We start from the raw sequence: 20903 nt of genomic DNA, 5'->3' as shown, positions 1-20903 counted from the left end.
TGTTACGGTCTTTATGAGGAAAGGCTGCGTCTCAGACGTTGCTTTGGTTAGAAAGACACGCAGTCACACGACTTGATAAGTCAACTGAGATCGATCATCTCATCACAAATCATGACGTTCAAGATTGTGTAGTATTGAAAAAAGTAAATTGATGTATGAAGATTATTCATCTGGTCTACATGATGATTCCCATCTCACATGAACGGCTTCACATAGGTAGAGATAATGTGTGAAGAAGCTAGGGATCTAAGGCTGTCTTCGATGTTCCACTTCTTCACAAAAAAAGTACTTTCTTAAAGCATACAAAATCAATCAATATGAGCTCACAGCTAGATGGCCGAGGGTTGGCCAAGTAATAAGCCAATCATACATGGTTCTTGGTGACAAAGATGCATATTTAGGAGCAGATTATAATTACCATGGCATAAGTGAACAGTGCCCCGTTTTGACAAACAAATCCATACACTGGATCTCCATACCCCATCAAGGGCCTTGTTTGTTATAAGCTCTGATCTTCACGATCATGCAACGCAACAAGCCCCCCCTGGAGGGTAAATGGAGACTTGACGGGAAGTACGTAGCAAAAGTGTGGGCAGCCTCACTTCAGGTTCTAGACTGGCAATGCACCGGACTTTTGATAGTAGTAGTAGTATTATGTGCTAGAGTTCAGCTACATGGAACATTGCATCTATTCCATACTCGGCTACATTGTCTTTAAGCATTGATCTAGATTCAAGACGGCAGGGAGCCTCAAAATAGTAGCACAACAACAACAAATAGGCAGGTATTCATTCATTCCTCTAGCAACAAGAGTTTTTATCTGCTGTTTTTGGTTAGTTATTACAACACCCGTAGTTGATGTTGTTTGTCAGTAACACAACTGATGCAGAGTGCCTTTCTTTTTCCGATAGACGCAGACTAAATTCCGATAAAGGACAATTCGAAAAAGAAATGTTTGCAGAATAAGCGTATTCACCACGAATCACCATCGAGATTACTATCGAATTGTTTCTGTTTTACTTCTTCCATGGGATGGGTTCATGGCTCTTCTTCCCCTTGCATGGTCCTAGCTCAGATGGGCGGTGGGACAACTCAACAACCCCCGCTGATCTCGTGTTACCGTAGCAACCTCGACATCTCTCAGCTTTCGTGACGCCAGACGCTCGAGCACCGCGGCTGTCCTACCGCTTTTTTGACAGGCGGAGCTTCATACTACCTATCCTTCATTACTTACTTCGTTTTTTCAAACCGTTTCTGACGTTCTTCTTTTTTTTTTTTTATCAGAGCGTTGCATCTCAAGATTTACGTTCGGTCGATAACAAGTAAATTTAATTCCACGTTTTTGTGGTAATTATCTTTATTGCTCGCTCTCTCGCCAGCTCATTCATTCATTTCCACACCATTGCGGGACATCATTTTGGTCTACCTTGCGTCACTTGTTTTTGGTGTTTCGACAACCTACCTGATCTCGACAAAATTGTGTTTGATATGTGTTTATCTACAGTCCGATAAAAGTCTCCTGCAACGCCTCTCGATTTTGTTCGAGTCCAAATCTTCCTACTTTGGGCCTTGTTTAGTCTCTGCTCGAATTGTCCGCATTACATATTTACAACAATGCCACCCGCAGCTCCACCACTTCCATCGCGGTTCCCATGTTGGTGTAGAGCTGTATACTCATGGGGAGGAGAGGTTTGTTCAAAGTCATTGATAACTGCTATAATATACTAATCAACAACAACAACAACAGTCAAAGCGAGATCTGGGATTCATTGAAGGGGATTTGATAGAATGTCTCAATGCTGGCGATGGCTCGTGGTGGGTGGGCAGATTGTACCGAGATCGACGAACTGTGGGATCGTTTCCTTCCAACTTTGTTGAACTTCTTCCTTCTCAATTCCGCCCGACGACCAAATCTGTTCCTACTCCGGCATCAAACAACCCATCCAGTGCGCCGTCAAAATCAAGAACGTTCCGAAAGCCTTTTGAAGCATACGCCAAGGCTCCTCATTACACCAGCGCCAAACAGCCCGAGGTCTTCAAGGAGACACCAAAGCCCAAGGAACGACAAAACTCAGGTGCCTCATTCGCCCCTAGTACTCATGAAAACGAACGAGGTCCATCACCTGTACCTCCGAGACACGACCACCGAGCTCCTTCACCAGCGCCCTCTCATAACTATGGCTCACGAGCTCCCTCTCCGGCACCACCCATGCAAGGCTATCATTCGAGGGCACCCTCGCCAGCACCACTCATGCACAATTATCAATCGAGAGCCCCTTCACCAGCACCACCCATGCACAGCTACCAGTCGAGAGGTCCTTCACCGGCACCACCCATGCATAACTACCAGTCGAGAGGCCCTTCACCGGCACCACCTCATAGCTATGGCGCAAGAGGGTCTTCTCCTGCCCCTCCGATGCACCATGCTCAAGGTTACGGCGGGAGGGGTCCATCACCTGCCCCTTCGTTCAACCGTGCAATGGTGCCCTACCGAGGAGGACAACAGAGAGGTGACTCTCCACCGCCCCCACCCCCACCTCCTCACAGACAAATAGCGAGAGGGTCAATCGATTTACATAGGAGCTCTTTTGACATCTCCCGCCATGGATCCAATGCCTCGTTCAATCCTCTGTCTCCCTCGAGACAAAATTCCGGCAACTCCTACCGGCCGTCACAACCACCCAACCCCCCTCAAGCACATGTCAGGCATGGGTCCTTCGATGACAGATCTTATACACCATACACACCGGGCAAATCCACTCCTGTTCCACCATCTCCTGCAGGAGGTATGACGCCCTCACCCTTGAGAGAAGCAATGGATGGTGTTATGGAACAATTAGACGTTCTGGGTGGCGGTCTAAATCGAGCAACTCATGCTCCTTCACCTGCACCGCCTGCCGACCCCTGGTCACCGGAATCTTTTGATATGTTATCTCATGGATCTAATAGGAGGATCCCAGATCGAAGCAGGCCCAAAAGCTCAATGGGAATTGCACCAAAGGATGAAGGCTACGAGACGTGGAGCGGCGAGTCTTCCCAAGAGGTGTCTTATCAGAATGGTGGACGAGACGATAAACTTAGCAGTTATGTTGACCGCATGGAGAAGCGTTTCCAGCAAATGCACCGACACAACTCGAGATCCGGCGAGCAAGATGATGACCAACCCCCTCCTCCGCCTCCTAAGAATATGCCATACGAGAGGCCGAAGTCATCCATGAGTCGTTCTGCTGAGCCTGAACGTAAGCTGCGAGCTCGCAAATCAGCCTATGAGATTGGACGAGGAGTTGCGCGTACCCTCACAACGAAAACCACCTCTACCAATTCATCGTCGGGCAAAGAGAGCAATATCAGCGCATCAACTCAAAGTACATCCAGAACGTTGTGGAGTGGAACTTCAGCAGGTGCTTTCAGTACTACTAGTGCTGGAAGTCTTGCTCGCCTGGGCAATCGGGGCCGTGCTCAAAGTGCTATTGGTGCTAGGGACCTAGAGATTGACAGACCAGATTCGCCTTTCACAGGAGTCACCTATCACAGCAGCCATGCGAGTGACTCTCCCGCTCAGCAACAGCGGCCACAAACACAAGTCGGCTTCCACGAAGACCCGTCCTTGGAATTAGGAGGCTTGGTGCAACCAAAACCCCCAAAGCGAAACATATTCCGTAAGATTTTCGATACTGCTAAGACGGGTGTGGCAAGTAGTCGAGGCGGGGTTGTGGGTGGAGGCATGGACTCTCCCAAGTCGCCTTTTGCTCGTTCCATGCCCCCTGGAGCGTCGCCCTTATCTGGTATGGGCAGTACGCCTTCCGGCAGAGACACTGCTACAGAAATGGGCCTTGGTGCTGGTGTGGATTGGGTTCAAGTTCGCCGTGACGTGAATCGTTCCAACTCGCTCAGTTCAATAGAATTGACTGAGCGTCGTGAGCGATGTCAGATGATGGACCATCCCGCCCTGAACCCTGTCGATGAGCTTTATGACGGCGTCGAAGGAGATGAAGGCGCTGACGGAGAGCCGGTCCCCGAACCCGTCGACTATCAAGCGATCAACTTATCTCAAGTGGACAAGAATTCACGTTTCATTAGTGGCCTCCCTCCTGCCATAACCGCCATTCAGCTCGCCACCACATACGTGTGCCGGCCGTATAGAAGTGACGTTCAGCGGCTGCGAGCTATCTTCACATGGGTTTCCGAGAAGATCATCTGGGAGGAAGATTTTGAAGGCGAGATCGACACGACACGAGTTATTCAGTCTAAAAGAGCCTGTGCTGAGGAATATGCTGTGCTGGTGATGGAAATGTGTGCTTCTATTGGCATACACTGCGAGATCGTGCGAGGTTATCTCAAGACTCCAGGCGAGGTCTCGGAAATCAACATTATGCCCCGCCCCAACCACTGGTGGAATACTGTATTAATCGACAACGAATGGCGCATGATCGATTGCTGCCTTGCCAGCCCCTCGTACCCTCGACGGGGCCTATATTCGAACGCAAATAATGCCGCCGATACCTGGTGGTTCTTGACGCGGCCAGTGGAAATTTGTTGGACACATATTCCCGAACACCATAGTCAACAGCACATCGTCCCTCCCGTGGCACACGAAACTCTTTTAAATCTGCCTTGCGCTTGTGCGCCCTTCTTCCGCAATGGATTTGAGATGGTGGACTACAACACTGCTTCGACCAGGATAGAGGACTTGGAGATGGTTCATATCAAATTCAGTGTCCCATCCGACGTGGAGATCGCCGCAGAAGTCGAAGTTCGAGGCTACTCGCGAGACTCGGATGGGGATGTGTTTGAAAGTGGCGAAATAGTCAAGAAGAGAGCACTCGCTCAAGCAGAATGGTTCAACGGCATCAAGCGGTACACCGTCAAGGCACTGTTACCTGGCGATGAAGGGCAGGGCACCTTGAAGATTTACGCAGGCAAGCGAGGACTTATGCACAGCATCAAGGATATTCCACATCCTCTTGCTTTTGCGCTGCCCATTGTCCACACTGGTGAAAACCCGCCTTACGAGTTCGTCACGAGGCATCCCACTCCTCACGCACAGCGGCACGATATCTACGTGGTTCAGCCGCAATGCCAGCGATTAGCTCTCAACAACACATTTGTCTTCGCCATCAGACAACATCCCAGTTCGCTAACAGGCGCGTCAGCCCTGACACCATCATCCAATCCAGGGGCTACAAGTCCCATACCATTTGTCCGTCCTAGTTCAGCGCTGAGTATGGGTGCGTCAAGTGTTAGTGGCTCGACTCCAAGCTCAGCTACGGGCACTGTTGCTGGGAAGAAGCCTGCCAAGCTGGCCATTCAAACGCCTGGAGGCAAGATCCTCCGTCTTATGAGGAAGGAGGACCGTAAGGGCATTCATGTTGGTGGCAGAAGTCTCTCGGGCAGTGATACCGCTAGTGACGGTGGAACATGGGAGACAATCATCAAATGTTCAGAGAAAGGTGTATGGAGAGGCCTTGTGCTAGCAGATCGCACAGCGCGGTGGTGTGTCTTTGCCGAATGGGTTTGTATGGGATAAACGTGCTGGAGGATTTCGAAACGGGCAGACGTCGTTGGAGTTTGCGTGCATATCTTGTTTTGTTTTTTCCTTCTAATACCCAAGGACGATCTTGCATGCCCTGCCACTTAGCAGGTACTATAGAGATGAGCGAGCGTTGGGCTTGGATTTCTTTTGACTTGGTGGGATTGATCTGTTATATTGGGTTGAAAAATACGACAACAAAGACATGGTCCAAAGCTTATCACAAAGTGTAAGATAATAATATCCATGCCATGAGCAATGACGATAGCGAATGATGGACAAACAAATTTACTTTATAATTCACCCACCACCTTCTAAATATTTATGCATTTTCCATTGTGAAGTAGAGTTGGATCAATTAAATTTAGTTTATTTAGACTCTCACGAGTTTCATTGTGTTGGTTGATTGTTGGTCTTATTAGTGGCAGTTCCGCAATTACTAGACCGAAATCATCCAATCACGTTGCTCTGCGACACGATGATTAGGATCCTGTCGCACCGTGTTTCTCATCCTTTCACGATTTAGACCCTACACAATTGACAAAGTTGCTAACACAAGTATTGACGATTTGACGACCGACGCCGAGACGATTTTGGGTACTTGAACTATAAAGACTCGGCTGCCCGGACGACGCGACACGAGCCATCGTGAGTGGGAGACTCAACGACCGAACAAAGCAGACCATGAAGCGCAATCGCGTTTGTTGCGCCGAGTGACGACAAGACAACTCGAATTTTGAGGTCGAACCGATAGGTCAAACAAAACTGAAGGGACCGAGAGACCATGAGTTACAGGCCTTTTCATGGCCAGGGGCAGGGCCAGCAAGGCTCCCAGCAGCCAGTGCCAGTGCCAGTACCCGGGATGAATCCGCCTTCGTCATATTTGCCAAACGGCTATCAACAATTTACGAGCCCTCAACAGCAGCAGCAGCAGCAGCAGCAGCAGCAACAACAACAACAATACTACTCAATGTCCCAGCAACAAGGACAGCAGCAGGCGTACCATCAGCAGCAACAGATGGCGCAGTATGGGGGCATGCAGACGGCTTACCAGGGATATGATGCAACGGGGCAAGCATATGGGAATCATCAGCTGCAGCAAGCTGTAGCGCAATACGTTCCCCCATCAAATGTATGGCAACACCAACAGTCACCGGGTGGACAGAATATGATGTATCAACAGCAGCTCCAGCAGCAACAGCACCACCAACAGCAGCAGCAGATGTATCAACGGCACGTCGCGTCACCGCAGCAGCAGGTCCAACAAAGACGGCCTAGCCAACATATGCCTTCACCGCAGCAAAGAACACCGTCTATATCTCAGAACCAAGGATATAGGCTTCCGCAGACCCAGGCGCAAGCGCAGCAGCAAATTCAGCACCCTCAGTATTCACAGCATCCGCCACAGCAACAATACCAACAACACCCTCAGGCCCAACAGCAACCACAAACGACGGTCCTCCAACCTTCACCCCAGCCCGTTCAAAAACAAATCCCCTCGCCAGCTCCGCCACAGGTGCTACGAGAAACGCAACATAATCAACGGCCCCGCCAAGACTTTCATCAACAGCCACAACAAACAGTTCAGCAAACTGCGCAGAAGCCGATCGAAGAATTCGTTGCTGAGATCAAAGCTGAAACTAATACCGAGCCAGCGCAATATGAGCCTATTCAAGCTGGGCCGGAGCAGATGCATTTTGTGAACTTGCAGGACATCCAGAAACTACCCTCACTTCCTCCAGTTGCCATGGGGCAGAAACAAAGCACTGTTTCTCCTCCCTCGCAGCCTGAGCAGGCTAGGAACTGGCCTTCCCAGAATGATGCCAACACCATCAACCCATCTGATATCATGCTGAGCAGCCCCCAGGCTCAACCTCATCCGCCACCACAGCCTCAACCACAACCACAACCACAACGGCAATCTACACCTCAACAGTACCCACAACAGCAACAGCCAGCGCAAGTGCAACCACAAATGACAACTCCTCGGATAAAGCCGAGCCCGCTTTCTTCTGTCGCCAACTCTCCTGCGATTAGCGCTCGCTCTCCGAGTATCACCAAGAAATCACCGGCTACTACCCCTAAAGCTCGGCCTGTAGACACCGTGCATGTCATGGTCGCTGTAGCGGAAGAGTGCTTCGATAAAGCTCGTAGTTCTGTCCACGATGTCGCCATGTCCATGAACACTACACGTATAGACGAGTATCAAAAATTGATCTCGACAGGCCTAGCATGCTTAGAGGCGTGTCTGCAAAGTAGTCGGCTGTCTCCCCGTCAAGAAGCCAAGATGCGCTTGAGATATGCTACTATTTTACTAGAAGAGACAGAAAATTCCATGGAAGCTGAGACTGCCATTACGAAAGGCATTTCACTTTGCGAAAAAGTAAGCGAGCACAGGTCAAGTTTTTCATGTGGCACGACTAACCGATTTAGAATGGTTTGGACGACCTCAAATACTGCATGCATTATATCAGGTTGAAGCTCTTGTTTCAGCGGAACCATAAAGCCGCTTTAAATGCAGCTGATAGACAGATTGCTGACTGTGAAACGTAAGTCTATTACTCATCTGAAGTCGTGCAGTCACTAAACATAACTATAGCTATAAGCATCCTGATTGGGTATATGCGTTCAGGCTACTAAAGGCCAATTTCTATATGGAGCTTGGCCGGACGGCTGATGCCAGTGCTCTTGAGAACATTCGCTCCGTCCAAGTCACTGCAAGCAACCGCGGCGACAACGCGGTGAGCGTGTTTGCCTCCATTCTCGAAGGCCTCACTCTCCTGAAGGCTTCCAAAGATGGCAACCTCGAAAAGGTTCAGGCCTGCATTGCGCAGGTGGCCAAATTCCAGTTCGATGAATCAGTTCATATAATGCAGCTTGATGTACTTACTCTACTTCTGGACCTGGTCTCGAGTATCAATCATTCTAGCCTGGAGTTGACGTTGCAAAAACTCAAGATGTTACAAGACCGCATGGATGGGTGTGAGGATTGGCACACTGTCAAGTCCGATTTCCTGATCCCCGTAAAGAAGCAACCTTCTACAGGACATACAATTAGCAGCGACACAGCCGGTATTATTCGAAGCGGAGGGGACGCGCCAGTGAACTATTTGGTTATGTCGTTCATGACTAAGATGGAATTAACCTCGCTCATGTAAGTTGACGCTCTTCCCGCCATTGCATTATCTCAACTGACTGAGCGATAGCTTCACTTTTACGGGCTTGGTAAACATGCACAAGTCAAGTGCGCATGGTCGTCGGACAGCGGAATTCTGGCAAGAAGGTGTTAGAGTTCTCGATACTTGTATGTGGCATCTCATCTTTACTGGTACAACCTACTAACATTATTTAGGGGATAACACAACTGCTGGAATCCCATACGGACCATCAACCTCACTGCAGGACGCCATCTCTCAACGCGAGTGGCGATTAGAGGCTCAGTGCTATCTTACCGCTCTTCTCGGTCTTTACGCAGCCAGTCACTGTCAATGGGAATCGGTGAAGCAATCTATGCAGAAACTTGAGAGTCTTTTAACGCCATCTACACAGGGTATTTTGCGATTACTCGCTCTCTATCTATCCGGTGTCTATCAGCAGGCTATAGGAGACTTACGGTCGGCTATGGAGCTTTTCCAAAGACCCCAGTTCGACCTCGACCAGCGTGGAACTGGCGTTAAAGCTGCGCATCGCGAATTAGCTATGCTAGCTGGCCTCAACAGACTTTGGATCATGCAGCATCATTCAGAGAGAAACGACGCGGAAACACTCGATTTGATAGATCGACTGCACCCGCTGTGCGCCAACCATCACAACGTCGATTTGCGGACAGCGTGGCACAATGTCATGGCCGCTGTCGTTACGGAGCCTCCTCAACAGCTCAACCACCAGAAACAGCATATACAGGCTGCCATGGCCGGATCCAAATCCACTAACAATGTTTTGGGGGCTGCCGTCACGCTCGCTATCATGCGCAGTCGACTGTTTGAGAACGTTATCGGCGAGCAAGCGCTTAAATCTGCCATGGCAGCAGCAAAGCAGGCACAACGCAGTGGGAACGTTTTGTGGCAGAGTGTCGCAGACGGCATGCTGGCTCAATCGTACGAAGTACAAGGCCATCACCAGCAAGCAGCGTATGAATTGGCGAAGGCCACAAGGGAAGCGCAGGAGGCATTCCCGGCACCCTGAAAGAAGAAGAAAGCGGCGTGGGAGTAGAGTTTGCAAATCCGGCGTTCGAGGCAAGGAGTTTGCCCGCATTTTAAAAAAGGAATTATTTTCATGTTTTGTATACCATATTCGAAGGGGTTTGTGGAGGCCTGTACGATACCTGACCATACATATTTGTGGTCTCATCTTGATGGAAAGGGTAGAGGTAATTAGATAACGACCAAGGTCGCCTTTTTAGCCGTAACAACGGCGTCAATTCATATCTTGGACTCTATCGAGTCTTGAGCTTACTGGCGGAAATCTTTTGCATGAATAACAAGTTGTGATGTTTGTGAAGATGGCGATCACCGACGGAATCCAGGAGGTGGTTGGAAGCCCGGAGGAGGCATGAAGCCAGGTGGAGGGGCTCCGGGAGCACCTGGAGCAGCTTGAGGAGGCGCAGGGAAACCTGGCGGAGGAGCAACCGGGTAACCTTGTGCAGGAGATCCCGATGGTGGTCGGAAGCTGCCTGGGTGGAAATCGGCCGGGTTGGTGTATCCGGCCTGTGATTGCGGCGGTCGCGCGGGTAGACCAGATGGTGCTGGGGGTAGAGGGACGGCACCTCGGGGAGGCATTCCAGGCGGTGGAACGCCAGCATTGTATGGTGAAGGACCTCGTCCAGGAGGTGCGAAACCACCAGGTGCGACCTGGGGAGGTGCACTAACGGGCATTCTTCCCATGGCTGAGGGATCGAAGCCAGCTGGAGGCGCAGCGGCAGCAGGTGGTGGTTGAAGGAATGCCTGAGGAACTGGCTGCGCCTCAGGGACGATATTGCGCTTCTTGGCTTCAGCAGCGAGTGCTCGCTCAGCTTGGTCACCGTGTCTCTCTCCCTTTCCATCCTTCTTGAAAGCATACTGGACTGAGACCTCTTTACTCAGAATATATTGGCCGTGCAGCGTATCAATAGCAGCATCACTGCTCTCAAAGTCGGCAAAGCTGACAAAACCAAAGCCCTTGCTCGCTCCAGACTCCTCCCTCGCGACCTTTGGCAGACTGAGCAGTGGACCAAAGCGACTGAACGTATCATAGAGGATCTTCTCGTCGACCATGGAATCGAGGTTTCCGATGAACAGCTCGGCACCAACTTCGGCGGCTCGCTGTTTGTCTGCGCTGGCTTTGTTAACGCGCAGTGATTTTCCGTACAGTTTTATGCCGTTCATGACGTTGGCCGCGTACTCGGCGTCGGTGGGCGTGCGGAACTCGACGAAGCCGAAGCCCTGGTGTGTCTGCGTAACGCGGTCGCGAGGCATGTGGATGTTGTGGATGGGGCCCATCTGAAGCATAATCTCGTATACCATGGCTGATGTCGCGCGCTCGTCGATGTTTCCTATGTAGACGGTTGCCTCCTTGTCTTGTTCCCTGCAGCGTGTTAGCTTGGCTTTTGCTGGTCGCGTTGCGTTGCAATGCGTTGCGATGCGATAGGAGTATGGGAGAGCTTTACCAGTGTCTATTTTGCGCCATGATGACGAATTGTGAAGAGACTGATGTCCCTTGAAGCTCTTACAGTGTGTAGATTGACGAGGAAATGACAAATTGACCGGAAATTTCAGGTTGTGGTGAAGAGATAAAGCTGGCTATCACCTTTGTATGGAGCTTCTGGAAATTTTGGCTGAGGTTGAATAGAAAGACGCAACGCAACGCCTTGGCCTTGTCGCATGCGCCACATTTACCTGTAGATCAGTAAGAGAGAAATTGTGGCGTCGACCGAGGTTCTTCCACCTCGTCCGCGATTCGGAGGTGGAATTTCCAGGCCCCGGTACCTTGTTCCGAATTTTTTGGACAGACGTCAACGCTTTGCTTTGGTCTGCCTTGTCTCGCCTTGCGCTCAATAGATCATCAGCCTTGAGCTTCGAAATACCTCGGTCGAGCTACGTCGTGTCGTTGTGTACTTCTTTTTCGAGTTGCTTTTAATTACAAAACTTGACCTAATTCAAGATGTTTGCCCTTTCCGAGGAGTCCAAGGTGCGCTATAGCTTGACATTGCCATTGATTTCTCGGTACAGCTTCTCTAACTGAAATTATAGGAGCGCATTGCCAAGCTCATTGACGTTTCCCGCGTCGCCATTCACTAGTATGTTGATGCATGTATCTTACTACAAGACATTGACTAACAGTTATTGCAGTGGCTACCTTCCTCTGATCCTCTACCTCGGTACGAATACCTCGAATAACGACGATCTGCAATCGCGAAACCAATACTGACCATCTCTTCCAGGCTACACTCGCAGCGAGCCCCGACCTTCCGTCATCCGGTATGTCTCGAGCTTTACTAACTATATGTATCGCAGTAACGCTAACATGATTTGTCTAGCCTTCTCTCTCCCCTCTCTTAAGCGAAGAGCAATTTTATAATGAGACGAAATCAACGGAACAGTGTACGATATCTTGTAAAAAGATGCTTTACGACGCAGAGGGAAAGGAACGATCACCAGCAGCATCCATGGCGTTAGTGACGACAAGCTGGGAAAATGTTAGGAAGATAGGAGGGGTGGTTCTGTACGAAGTGAAGGGTGTGAAATATCGCCGTGTATCATCCATCTTGCAACACTAGGATCAAGGACTAGGAAAGCCCAGAAAAAAGGGAAATCCACTCATAATTAGAAACTCGTGAACCAAACTCTGTCTCTGTATTTTTTGCAATCGGGAAATCTATCAAGTGCTGTCGGTTTCATGCGGCAAAAGACCTCTAATTGCGCTGGTGACGTCGAACCCTCGGTTGAACTAAGTACTAACTAACTACTAAGTTGCCCATTTTGAGCTCCGCTGAAATATCTATCAACAACAAACCCAACTTCAAACAACTTCACTTCATATTTATAAAATGTGACAGGCGATATTTCGGGATAATAAGATCAATTTTTCTATATGCCCGACTTTAACAATGCGGGACTCTCGCCCGCGACCATTGAGTCTATCGCTGGTCTCAGTGCTGGAACTGTCTCAACTTTGACGGTGCATCCTCTTGATGTAGTCAAGACTCGAATGCAGAGTAATACTCTAACTGATCCCCTCTTATTCGGTAACCACGATATCTGACACAAGCACAGTCTATCGCAGCACAGCTCCTGGTGCGGTCCGTCCAACGACGGTGTCTATCCTTCGCGCACTGACATCTACACCTCACCCGATCGCCTCTCTCTACCGCGGTCTAACGCCAAACCTTGTTGGAAACGCCTCTAGTTGGGCTTCTTTCTTCTTTTTTAAGTCGCGCTTTGAAAACGCTGTCGCTACTTGGCAAAGCCGACCGGATGGACGCCCAACACCGGGTGACTACTTCGTCGCGAGCGCTCTGGCAGGCGCTTCGACGACGACGCTGACCAATCCTATCTGGGTTCTTAAAGTCCGTATGGTATCTTCTGATCGCGGCTCTCAAGGTGCTTACCCTTCTATGCTCGCCGGTGCTCGCTCTATTCTTCAAACCGAAGGCATCCGGGGCTTTTATCGCGGCTTGGGAATCTCTTTGGTGGGCGTATCTCACGGCGCTGTGCAGTTCGCTGTGTATGATCCTATGAAACGATTGTACCACACCCGCCGCCGCGAAAAGTATGGCCTCGAGAGAGATCATATGACAACAGAAGCGACTATTGGGCTGTCGAGTTTGGCCAAGTTTGTTGCTGGTGCTGTCACTTATCCCTATCAGGTTCTGAGAAGCAGACTACAGAACTATGAGGCCGACAAGCGGTTTGGACGGGGTATCAGAGGCGCTGTGGTTAGGATATGGACAGAGGACGGGCTTCGAGGGTTCTATCGTGGATTGGTACCGGGTGTGGTGAGAGTCATGCCTGCGACGTGGGTGACCTTCTTGGTGTACGAGAACGTCAAGTATTATATTCCTTACTGGGTTTGAGCAATACGAGCATAGACTGGCGTTGGCATTTGGATTGCCACGGTTGAAAAAAAAGTAGACATGGGCATCATTCGTTAAAGGGAGGCTCGTAGCCTTTTCCGCAAGTCATAATTCGTTTATTCATATCACATAATGGCGTCAATGATCTACACTACCATCAACTCCGGGACTTCTTCTCAGACCTTGTTTGCGCTGCCTTCACTCCTCTTCCGCTTCCTAGCCTTGGCTTCCTCCTCTTTCCTCTTCTCTTCGCAAGTCTCGCATTGACTGGCCGGAAGATAGTGGGTGATGAAGTCAATCGTCGTCGTGCAAGTGCCTGCGTCCGCTTCTGGGCACAAGAGCTTCTGCTCAGTGGCCCGGATACGGCGCTGGCACTTTGTGCAGTCGTACTTTATGCATTCGTCGATACACATGGCTACAGTGTTCTCTCGTCGTTCTTCTCGATGAGGTGTCTCGTTGCTGTGGAAGCAAGTGTTTTATAGCCGTTCTATGATATAGGTCTCTTGTTGCTATGGATGGAGTAGGAGCACTCTCCAGTGGTTGATGCTTTCCAGTTATATACAGTTTGATGTCAGTGATTCTGGCATATTCATTCTAATCGCTGGATTGATTGCAAGCACCATCAGCCTAGACATTTGCTTGTGTGTTTCTTCTTGGTCGTGATGCCGTGAAACAACCCACGAGCCTCTGTTTGCCAATCGCGAAAAGCATGGTATAGACGTTGTACCATTCAACAGACGGTAAATTTGGACCACCAGAGACAATCTCCTTTGTCCTTCATTGTGCACACTTGGAGGTAATTTCTGTCAACAGTTCAGCAACTTTATGTGTATCATACTCATCAAATGGCAATGCGTATATTAACACTCCCGTCAACATCATAATCGATATGAATACTTCATTCCACAGTGGCTTGTTAATAACAACTCGAATGTTTGAATAGTCGTGACCAATCAGTCATTGTATTTATGAGTGACAGGAATGACTTCACCAATAGCCATCAACGTGACCAAAACCGACAGCAACGAGACAAACCGCACCTTCAAATGATCCAAACAAATGTAACTATGAGCTTTCAATTCCATTTTGAATTCCACAAGTGACCACGTCACTTGCTAAGTGATACATAAGTGGCACGATGGCTTCATTTCCTTCGAACTCGGGTTACCCTATACCTTGATATCCAACATCACCACAAGCACACCCAAATCAATTCCTCAGACCGGAAACACCGAGAGCTCTCGCAGATTAAACCACTTGAACTTCCGGCCCCTGAATTCTTACCTAGATTCAATTGAAAGCACTCGCCTAAAGCGACTCGAATCCTCATATTCCCGATGGCCAGTCAGAGTCACACCACAAGTTGCGTGAGTGTTCCCGAACTTCTCCGCAACCACTCTCATCTACCTCAAAATCGGTCTGACGGCTGACTGCACAAGATTAACACCAATGGTTCAACCAAAAGGGGACCCGTTGATATTCAGGGTTCCTTTTTCGTCCATGTGAAAACTCTTCACGGCCAAAAGCGGATGTGAACTATCCTCGTCGAACCAGGGCTCGATCAAAGCGGCGGAATCGGTCGAAAGATTGAAGGAAGCAATACGCCTCGTCCATCAACCACCAAAGGAATAGATTTACGATCAGGCGATGCATCGATGCCCAGACCGACAAGCATCACGACTCATCACTCACATACTGATGACACGGAAATGACAGCCTGCTTCGCTCCCGTCTAGATCAGATAACCGTGTGGATCCTCGTTCTCTGCCCAATACAATCACATCTTAGAGATAATGAATCGATCGTGACTTCTTGATCAGGCATCTCTCGCAACTAACGAGGGCCCAGTGGTTGAAGAAGCTTAGTGCTCATCAAGATCGAAATCCGTGCAGCAAGAACTTTCTTGCGGTTCTCATGCGAACGACACATCTCATATTTGGTTTGTTGTACCCATACCAGTGCTGGCCAAGCTAAAGCATTCTGGTTCGATATGTGAGAAGCATGCACGTGTTGCTTTACTGCGACGTTGAGGCAGGGCACAGTAGCATCGCGTAGTATAGACTCGCCAGCCTAGACGTTGTGAGTATTGTCTTGCGAGTACTATAGTAGTATTAGAAAATGTTGCCATGGTCGCTAAGAGAGGTCCACAAGATACCTGGAATATTCGCGATTGTTGCCTCAACAGGTATATCAGGCGGGTTATAGTCCCTACAGTCTCGTGATAGCATTGTCAATTGTGACAGGTAGAGAATTCGATAGGGACTTTAGCAATATCGAGACACTCCATGCGAGGACGAATGGTGGGATTTTCAGAATGGCGTCGTATCGTCTCATAGCCAACGACAGGAGAGTTGGAGGATGGAGTCGCATACAGATGATACCCCGTACCCAAGAATATCTGTCAAATCCCATGATACTACTGTCGTCGGATTTGGAGACTTGAATAGGAAGTGATCCCGTTCCATATACGGCGAAACTTGCGAATTTTACGGGACGAGCCGAAGTGCTGGGAGACAGGCCCTTCGGTTGATCGCTTGTCCACCTCCCGGATCCCGAATACTTGGGATGACAGAACGCTTGCTCTTGTCCCCTGTTATCTCCCGGTCTGCCCGAGATTCCAAGGAGCACAGAGATCTTGATTATTTATTTGCATGCTTCGAAGCATGGAATTAGTGTATACGTTCCCACCACCGCCTTTGTGAGAACAATATCAAATAGTGTTTATAGACATCGACGATGAACACCTTGTCATTTTTACCCTCAACAGGATCTCTGATCTAACGAGACAGAGGGACCATGACCAGGGTACACGGAGATCGCTCCCTGGAATGATGCGATAAAGACATGGGCATGTTGAGTATTATTGCTGGTGAAGTTTGCGAAGGTCATCCACCTTGGAAGTTACAGAAAACAGGGTGCGGATGACCTCAAAAGTTAGAGGCTGGGGCCCGAGTTTCGTGGGGAGTATCCTTTTCAAGGTATGCGCGATGTCACCTCGACACCTTTGTTGACCCTGGTCGGCTCCGCACGACGTCTCCCACAAGCTCCAACCAGAGCCTCCAAGATCGAATCTTGCATAGATTAATTACCCTCAGCTGAACTTGTTTACTCGCGAGACGTCACGCTAGAAGAGATCGCATCCCTATTTTGTCCTTGGTGTTCAGCCACGAATCTCAGACACCACAGTCTCGGGACAGGAGACAAGAGACGAGTCAACTTGGTCATCCACATGGTGATCATGAGGGAATATCTTGCATATGCAATTAACCTCAAAAGACAAACGACTTGGAATCCTGTATGGGGGCTTCTCGTCCGTTTGTTTGTTGTTTCAGTACAGGCTACACACACTGCGCATGGCCAATTCAGGCCCCGATAGCGAAGTGTCCCTTGCGTCGCGCAATTATAGCCGTATCAAAACCGATACCACCAAGCCTCCCATCTTGCATAACCTTGATGCGGATTTGAAGTTGTCTCCGAAACAAGAGCCGATCAAGCAGGGTACTCATACTCTATCGGACCCGTGATGGAGGGCACCGAGGAATTTCGGGCACTCCCTTTCGGGACCTCTACACAAAATGCGACTCAGTTTCTCATCGAATCTTCTCTCGTCGCATATCACAAAATGGCGACACCAGTCATGCATCGTAGAATACTTTGGAACGTTAGCTAACGGTAACTTGTTGCTCTAGTTCGTTCGGATAGTTGAAGACCCGGGAAATTGAAGGAGATCAGTGCTTAGAAAACAAGACAATATGCGCATAGTGATTATACAGACTCGAAGTTGCGCAATGCCGTTTCTGAGCGCCATTCGTTCGTTCCCCATGGAATTGCTACCGGCCACTGGACCACAAGACAACATCGCCACAGTTTGGTGAGGCTGCTATTTTATTTTTTGCCTCATTGCCTTGCCTTTTCAAACGTTCGCCTTGCTGAAGATCATGACATTTTTCATGCAAAGTGAGGCTGGAAACCACTTTGCGATTGTCTTGAACAATTGGTCCCGGTCGATACCGACGGGCTGGAAGTGACGCCAGGATCGAGAGATGACCAACTGCGCAGGATAGAGGCGCAGAAGCCACGATCTCACAAGTTGCATCCCAGATTCCTTCGAATTTACTCACATGTGGCGTCGGTTTCTTAGGGTCCCTGACATGGAAATTTGTCTGGGCAGAGGCGCCCCCTTCTAAAGAAAAAAACGTGATTCGCAGCGAAAAAATGATATGTGATGGACTTTAGCAGCGTCGTCGGCGTAGGGTAATCTAGCGGCGGGATTAGTTGCGAAGTAAGAGGGGTCTGGCTGTATTGGATGGGTCCCAGGTTGGAGCCCGATATGCTCTAACATGATGGGGAGTTGGCGAGAAAAGAGACAACAAGATATTTACCCATCGTCATTGGCCCTTCGCTTCTTTCTAGAGACGCCGTAACCAGGACTAGGGTATTAATTGCTTAAGTTGTAACTCGACTGATGAACCTCTCGTTTGTATGGTGGTGTATGTGAAGTGCAAGGTTAGGGCTTGTTGTTTGTTTGACGGACAATGCCGTGCGTCAATATGAAGACATGTCTGAGATTGATTACTTTTGGTTTGATCGATTGTTTGGTCGATAGATTGAGATTGCTTGCTTAATGCGCACGTGTAGTATCTGCACCTCACCACCACCACATGTAGTTTCTGATTAATAGTTTTTTCTTCTTCTTCCAGCGGTCTTGACGATTCAGTGACTGTATCTGGACTTTGTTGACTTGTCATTCTTTTGTATTGCCGTTTAGGTATTGTTTGCGACTTTTGGTGGGTAGAAATCCGGGATCGTCGATGGCATCCGGTGCGGGGGCATGCCGACTTGCCTTTCTTGCTTGGTTTGAGGCTGTTTGAGCAGGGGAAGAGACTAGATCTTGCAGCGAAAGTGACGGGGTTCAGCAAAGATCCATGGCATCGATCCTGGAATGGATGGCTTCCCCTGGTCTCCAAGTATGGGAGTTGAGTTGTAGTTCAGTTGAGACTGAGGCTGCGGGGCGGCGCGTTACCGGGATCGTTCACGACATTCTCTCAGCTCGCTGGGTAGGTATCGCGAGGCGTTTGTCTATCTCGATGGAGTCGTTATTATCCTTTCACTTTCGCCCTTTGGAATGCGGCGCGGCGTCGGTCAGTCAGGGCGAAATCAGATATATCATCTTTCACCTACATGACGTGGCGCGCCCTCTCTGCTACGTTCTCCGCTTACACAGGATCTTGATGTCCACCTGATGAGATGATGAGATGAAGAGGAGATAATACACATGTAGATGTAACATTAGTTCGGCAGATATTATCCATCAGATATCGTGTGTCACCATGTTTGCGAAGTGCAGTATCTTGTGTGGCGTTGTACAGAAAAGTAAGCAGTACCTGTTGAGATTTTAACTTGGTACTAAGATGGTGGCTGCTGGGCGGGCGATCAGATCTTGCTCCTGCCCCGACAGTTCGGACGCCAGACAGCCCAACGTGGCGGGAGTGGCAGCGGGTAAACTGTTTTACGGTAGCTACCTAGACTACAGCCAGCACTGACCTTCTACGGGCTGTTTCTTGCCTTCCGCGTGTTCAGAGGCCGCTGCTCCTGCTCCTCCTGCCTTGTGCGCCGTGCACCGTTCTAACGTTGGGTCAGACGGGATGGGATGAGATGAACTCTGGTGGCGCAGTGCTCAGTGCTGAGGCTCGGGCAGGCACTGCACTGTAGGTACCTATTTGCAGCCCGTGCTCACTGGAGTCAGGTCCACGGCTTTAGCGGTTACAGCCTTATCAGGGGAACCCTAAGTTTTCAGGCTCTCGTTCGTATTAAACCCATGTTGTCAATCAGTGTCTGTGTGTCGAAATTTCGCCCAATTGGGAAGACAATAAAAAGGAAATACTAGCTCCGTCCCGGGCCGGGTGAGTTAAGGGCATTGCTAAGGACCAAGTTAGCTTAGGTACCTGGATTTCGCGCCCAAAGTTGACTTGCTAGTTGACCTTAGTATTGCGCGCTCAGACTGGCGTAACCCATCCAGCTGGAAACCACGCATCTGCCGCATGGCTTCTTAATTGCCTTGGCCTTTTTTCTTTTTCCTTTTCCCTTTTCTTTGTTCATTCCTTCCATCGATGAATGATGGTACGATGTCTCGAATCTGTAACAAGATTCGATCCCACGATTCGATACGGCATTCAACAGTCATCTCTCCAGGTTTATGCAGGTCATAGATTGGAGAAAAACCAAGTATCAGATCGTGATGCGATTCGTTAGGAATGGCTACCTCCTGAGACAACAAGTCCGTTCCAGTCCACTGAACCACTTCCGCGGGTCAAGATCCGCTGAATAGGTGTAGTTGTGACGGCAGTTATGGTCCAATCAATGGGTTGTGGTTTGCTGTGCCGTAGGTTAGAGTTCGAAAACTGAAGCTATCTATGTACCGATGGACACATAGGCGGGGCACCCACATACTATCAAGGAGACAAATACAACACATGTCCTTGTAGAGAGGATAGCTAGACGAGAATGACGTTATAAGTCCGAAGATCTCTCACATAGTGTCTACGTGCGTATAGCGCCCATGTCTCTGGAACAGGCTGTGCGGTACCAAGTCTTGGCCTGTCCAATCCCAGTGCAATCCCTCGATATGGGGTTCTTGTCCTATTGTTACAGAAAGTCGAAGCCATGACCTTGCTGTATGACACGACATGACATACAGTAACTTGGTAGAAGCCATGCATATGACATGACGAGGCATACGGATACAGTTCGGTGGGTAGAGTAGAACCGTGCGCCAGCGCGTGCCACAGCCGCGACTCATTCATCCCTCATGCTGCGCCGTTCAGGTACAGATCCTGCTACGTTCGGCTGTAAATCAGTGGATGCGTGCCATACATATTATTGACCGCCAGGTACAGCGTTCGATCGGTTATCCAGTATAAACGGAGAAACCGTAGTTCGAGCCTCCATATCTGGTATATGGCACGAATTCTGTGGTTCTTCTTATTTCCGTTTTACAGATTGTTTCAACTTTGATACAAAGCCATGAAGGAAAAAAGCAAAGTTGAAATAGCACGCAAGTAGTGATACAATGACGGCGAAGCCCCAGATTTAGCCGCCCGTTTCTTCTGATCAAGGCCTCCGGTCAAGGCCAAGGGGATAGCCATGACCAGATTCGAACTTTGTTGATATCTAAATTGGTAATAAAAAGTAAAGGGTCAGCCCCTAAGATAGATCTCATCGGTTCGGTTTCCCCGACCATGGGTATCCCAGTTGGCAATGCTTGCGAGTTTACAGTAGACAGATTGATGGGACGATCAAACTGTGGCATGGGTGGGCTTGACC

The 20903-nt window shown here is 49.3% G+C and overlaps 4 protein-coding genes across 4 annotated transcripts; 3 read left to right on the top strand and 1 right to left on the bottom strand.

The window, feature by feature from the left end:
- Positions 1-1614: 1614 nt before the first annotated feature.
- EDB82DRAFT_433909 (cohesin loading factor-domain-containing protein) lies at positions 1615-9715 on the top strand (the record flags this gene model as incomplete). Its single annotated transcript, XM_065607734.1, has 8 exons — positions 1615-1689; positions 1748-2114; positions 2190-5452; positions 6348-7913; positions 7964-8079; positions 8130-8684; positions 8737-8834; positions 8883-9715. 8 exons carry the CDS (start codon positions 1615-1617, stop codon positions 9713-9715), a joined length of 6873 nt encoding a protein of 2290 aa, XP_065463962.1.
- A 161-nt stretch (positions 9716-9876) lies between these two features.
- Positions 9877-11481, bottom strand: EDB82DRAFT_238986 (uncharacterized protein). The gene is made up of 2 exons (XM_025727382.2): positions 11175-11481; positions 9877-11092 (listed from the first exon to the last, which is right to left on the bottom strand). Exons 1-2 carry the CDS (start codon positions 11192-11194, stop codon positions 10039-10041), a joined length of 1074 nt encoding a protein of 357 aa, XP_025581854.1. The 5' UTR covers positions 11195-11481; the 3' UTR covers positions 9877-10038.
- Positions 11482-11492: 11 nt separating this feature from the next.
- Positions 11493-12447, top strand: EDB82DRAFT_506211 (TOM7 family-domain-containing protein). Its single transcript, XM_025727381.2, has 5 exons — positions 11493-11695; positions 11758-11804; positions 11857-11885; positions 11949-11985; positions 12045-12447. Exons 1-5 carry the CDS (start codon positions 11669-11671, stop codon positions 12064-12066), a joined length of 162 nt encoding a protein of 53 aa, XP_025581853.1. The 5' UTR covers positions 11493-11668; the 3' UTR covers positions 12067-12447.
- A 151-nt stretch (positions 12448-12598) lies between these two features.
- EDB82DRAFT_546753 (mitochondrial carrier domain-containing protein) lies at positions 12599-13580 on the top strand (the record flags this gene model as incomplete). The annotated part of the gene is made up of 2 exons (XM_025727380.1): positions 12599-12722; positions 12781-13580. 2 exons carry the CDS (start codon positions 12599-12601, stop codon positions 13578-13580), a joined length of 924 nt encoding a protein of 307 aa, XP_025581852.1.
- Between the last annotated feature and the right edge of the window lie 7323 nt (positions 13581-20903).

The sequence above is a fragment of the Fusarium venenatum genome (assembly GCF_020744135.1).
Source record: "Fusarium venenatum strain MPI-CAGE-CH-0201 chromosome Unknown EDB82scaffold_3, whole genome shotgun sequence".
NCBI lineage: Eukaryota > Fungi > Ascomycota > Sordariomycetes > Hypocreales > Nectriaceae > Fusarium > Fusarium venenatum.
The sequence above is the reverse complement of the archived record's forward strand: the minus strand, read 5'-3'. Positions and strand labels throughout refer to the sequence as shown.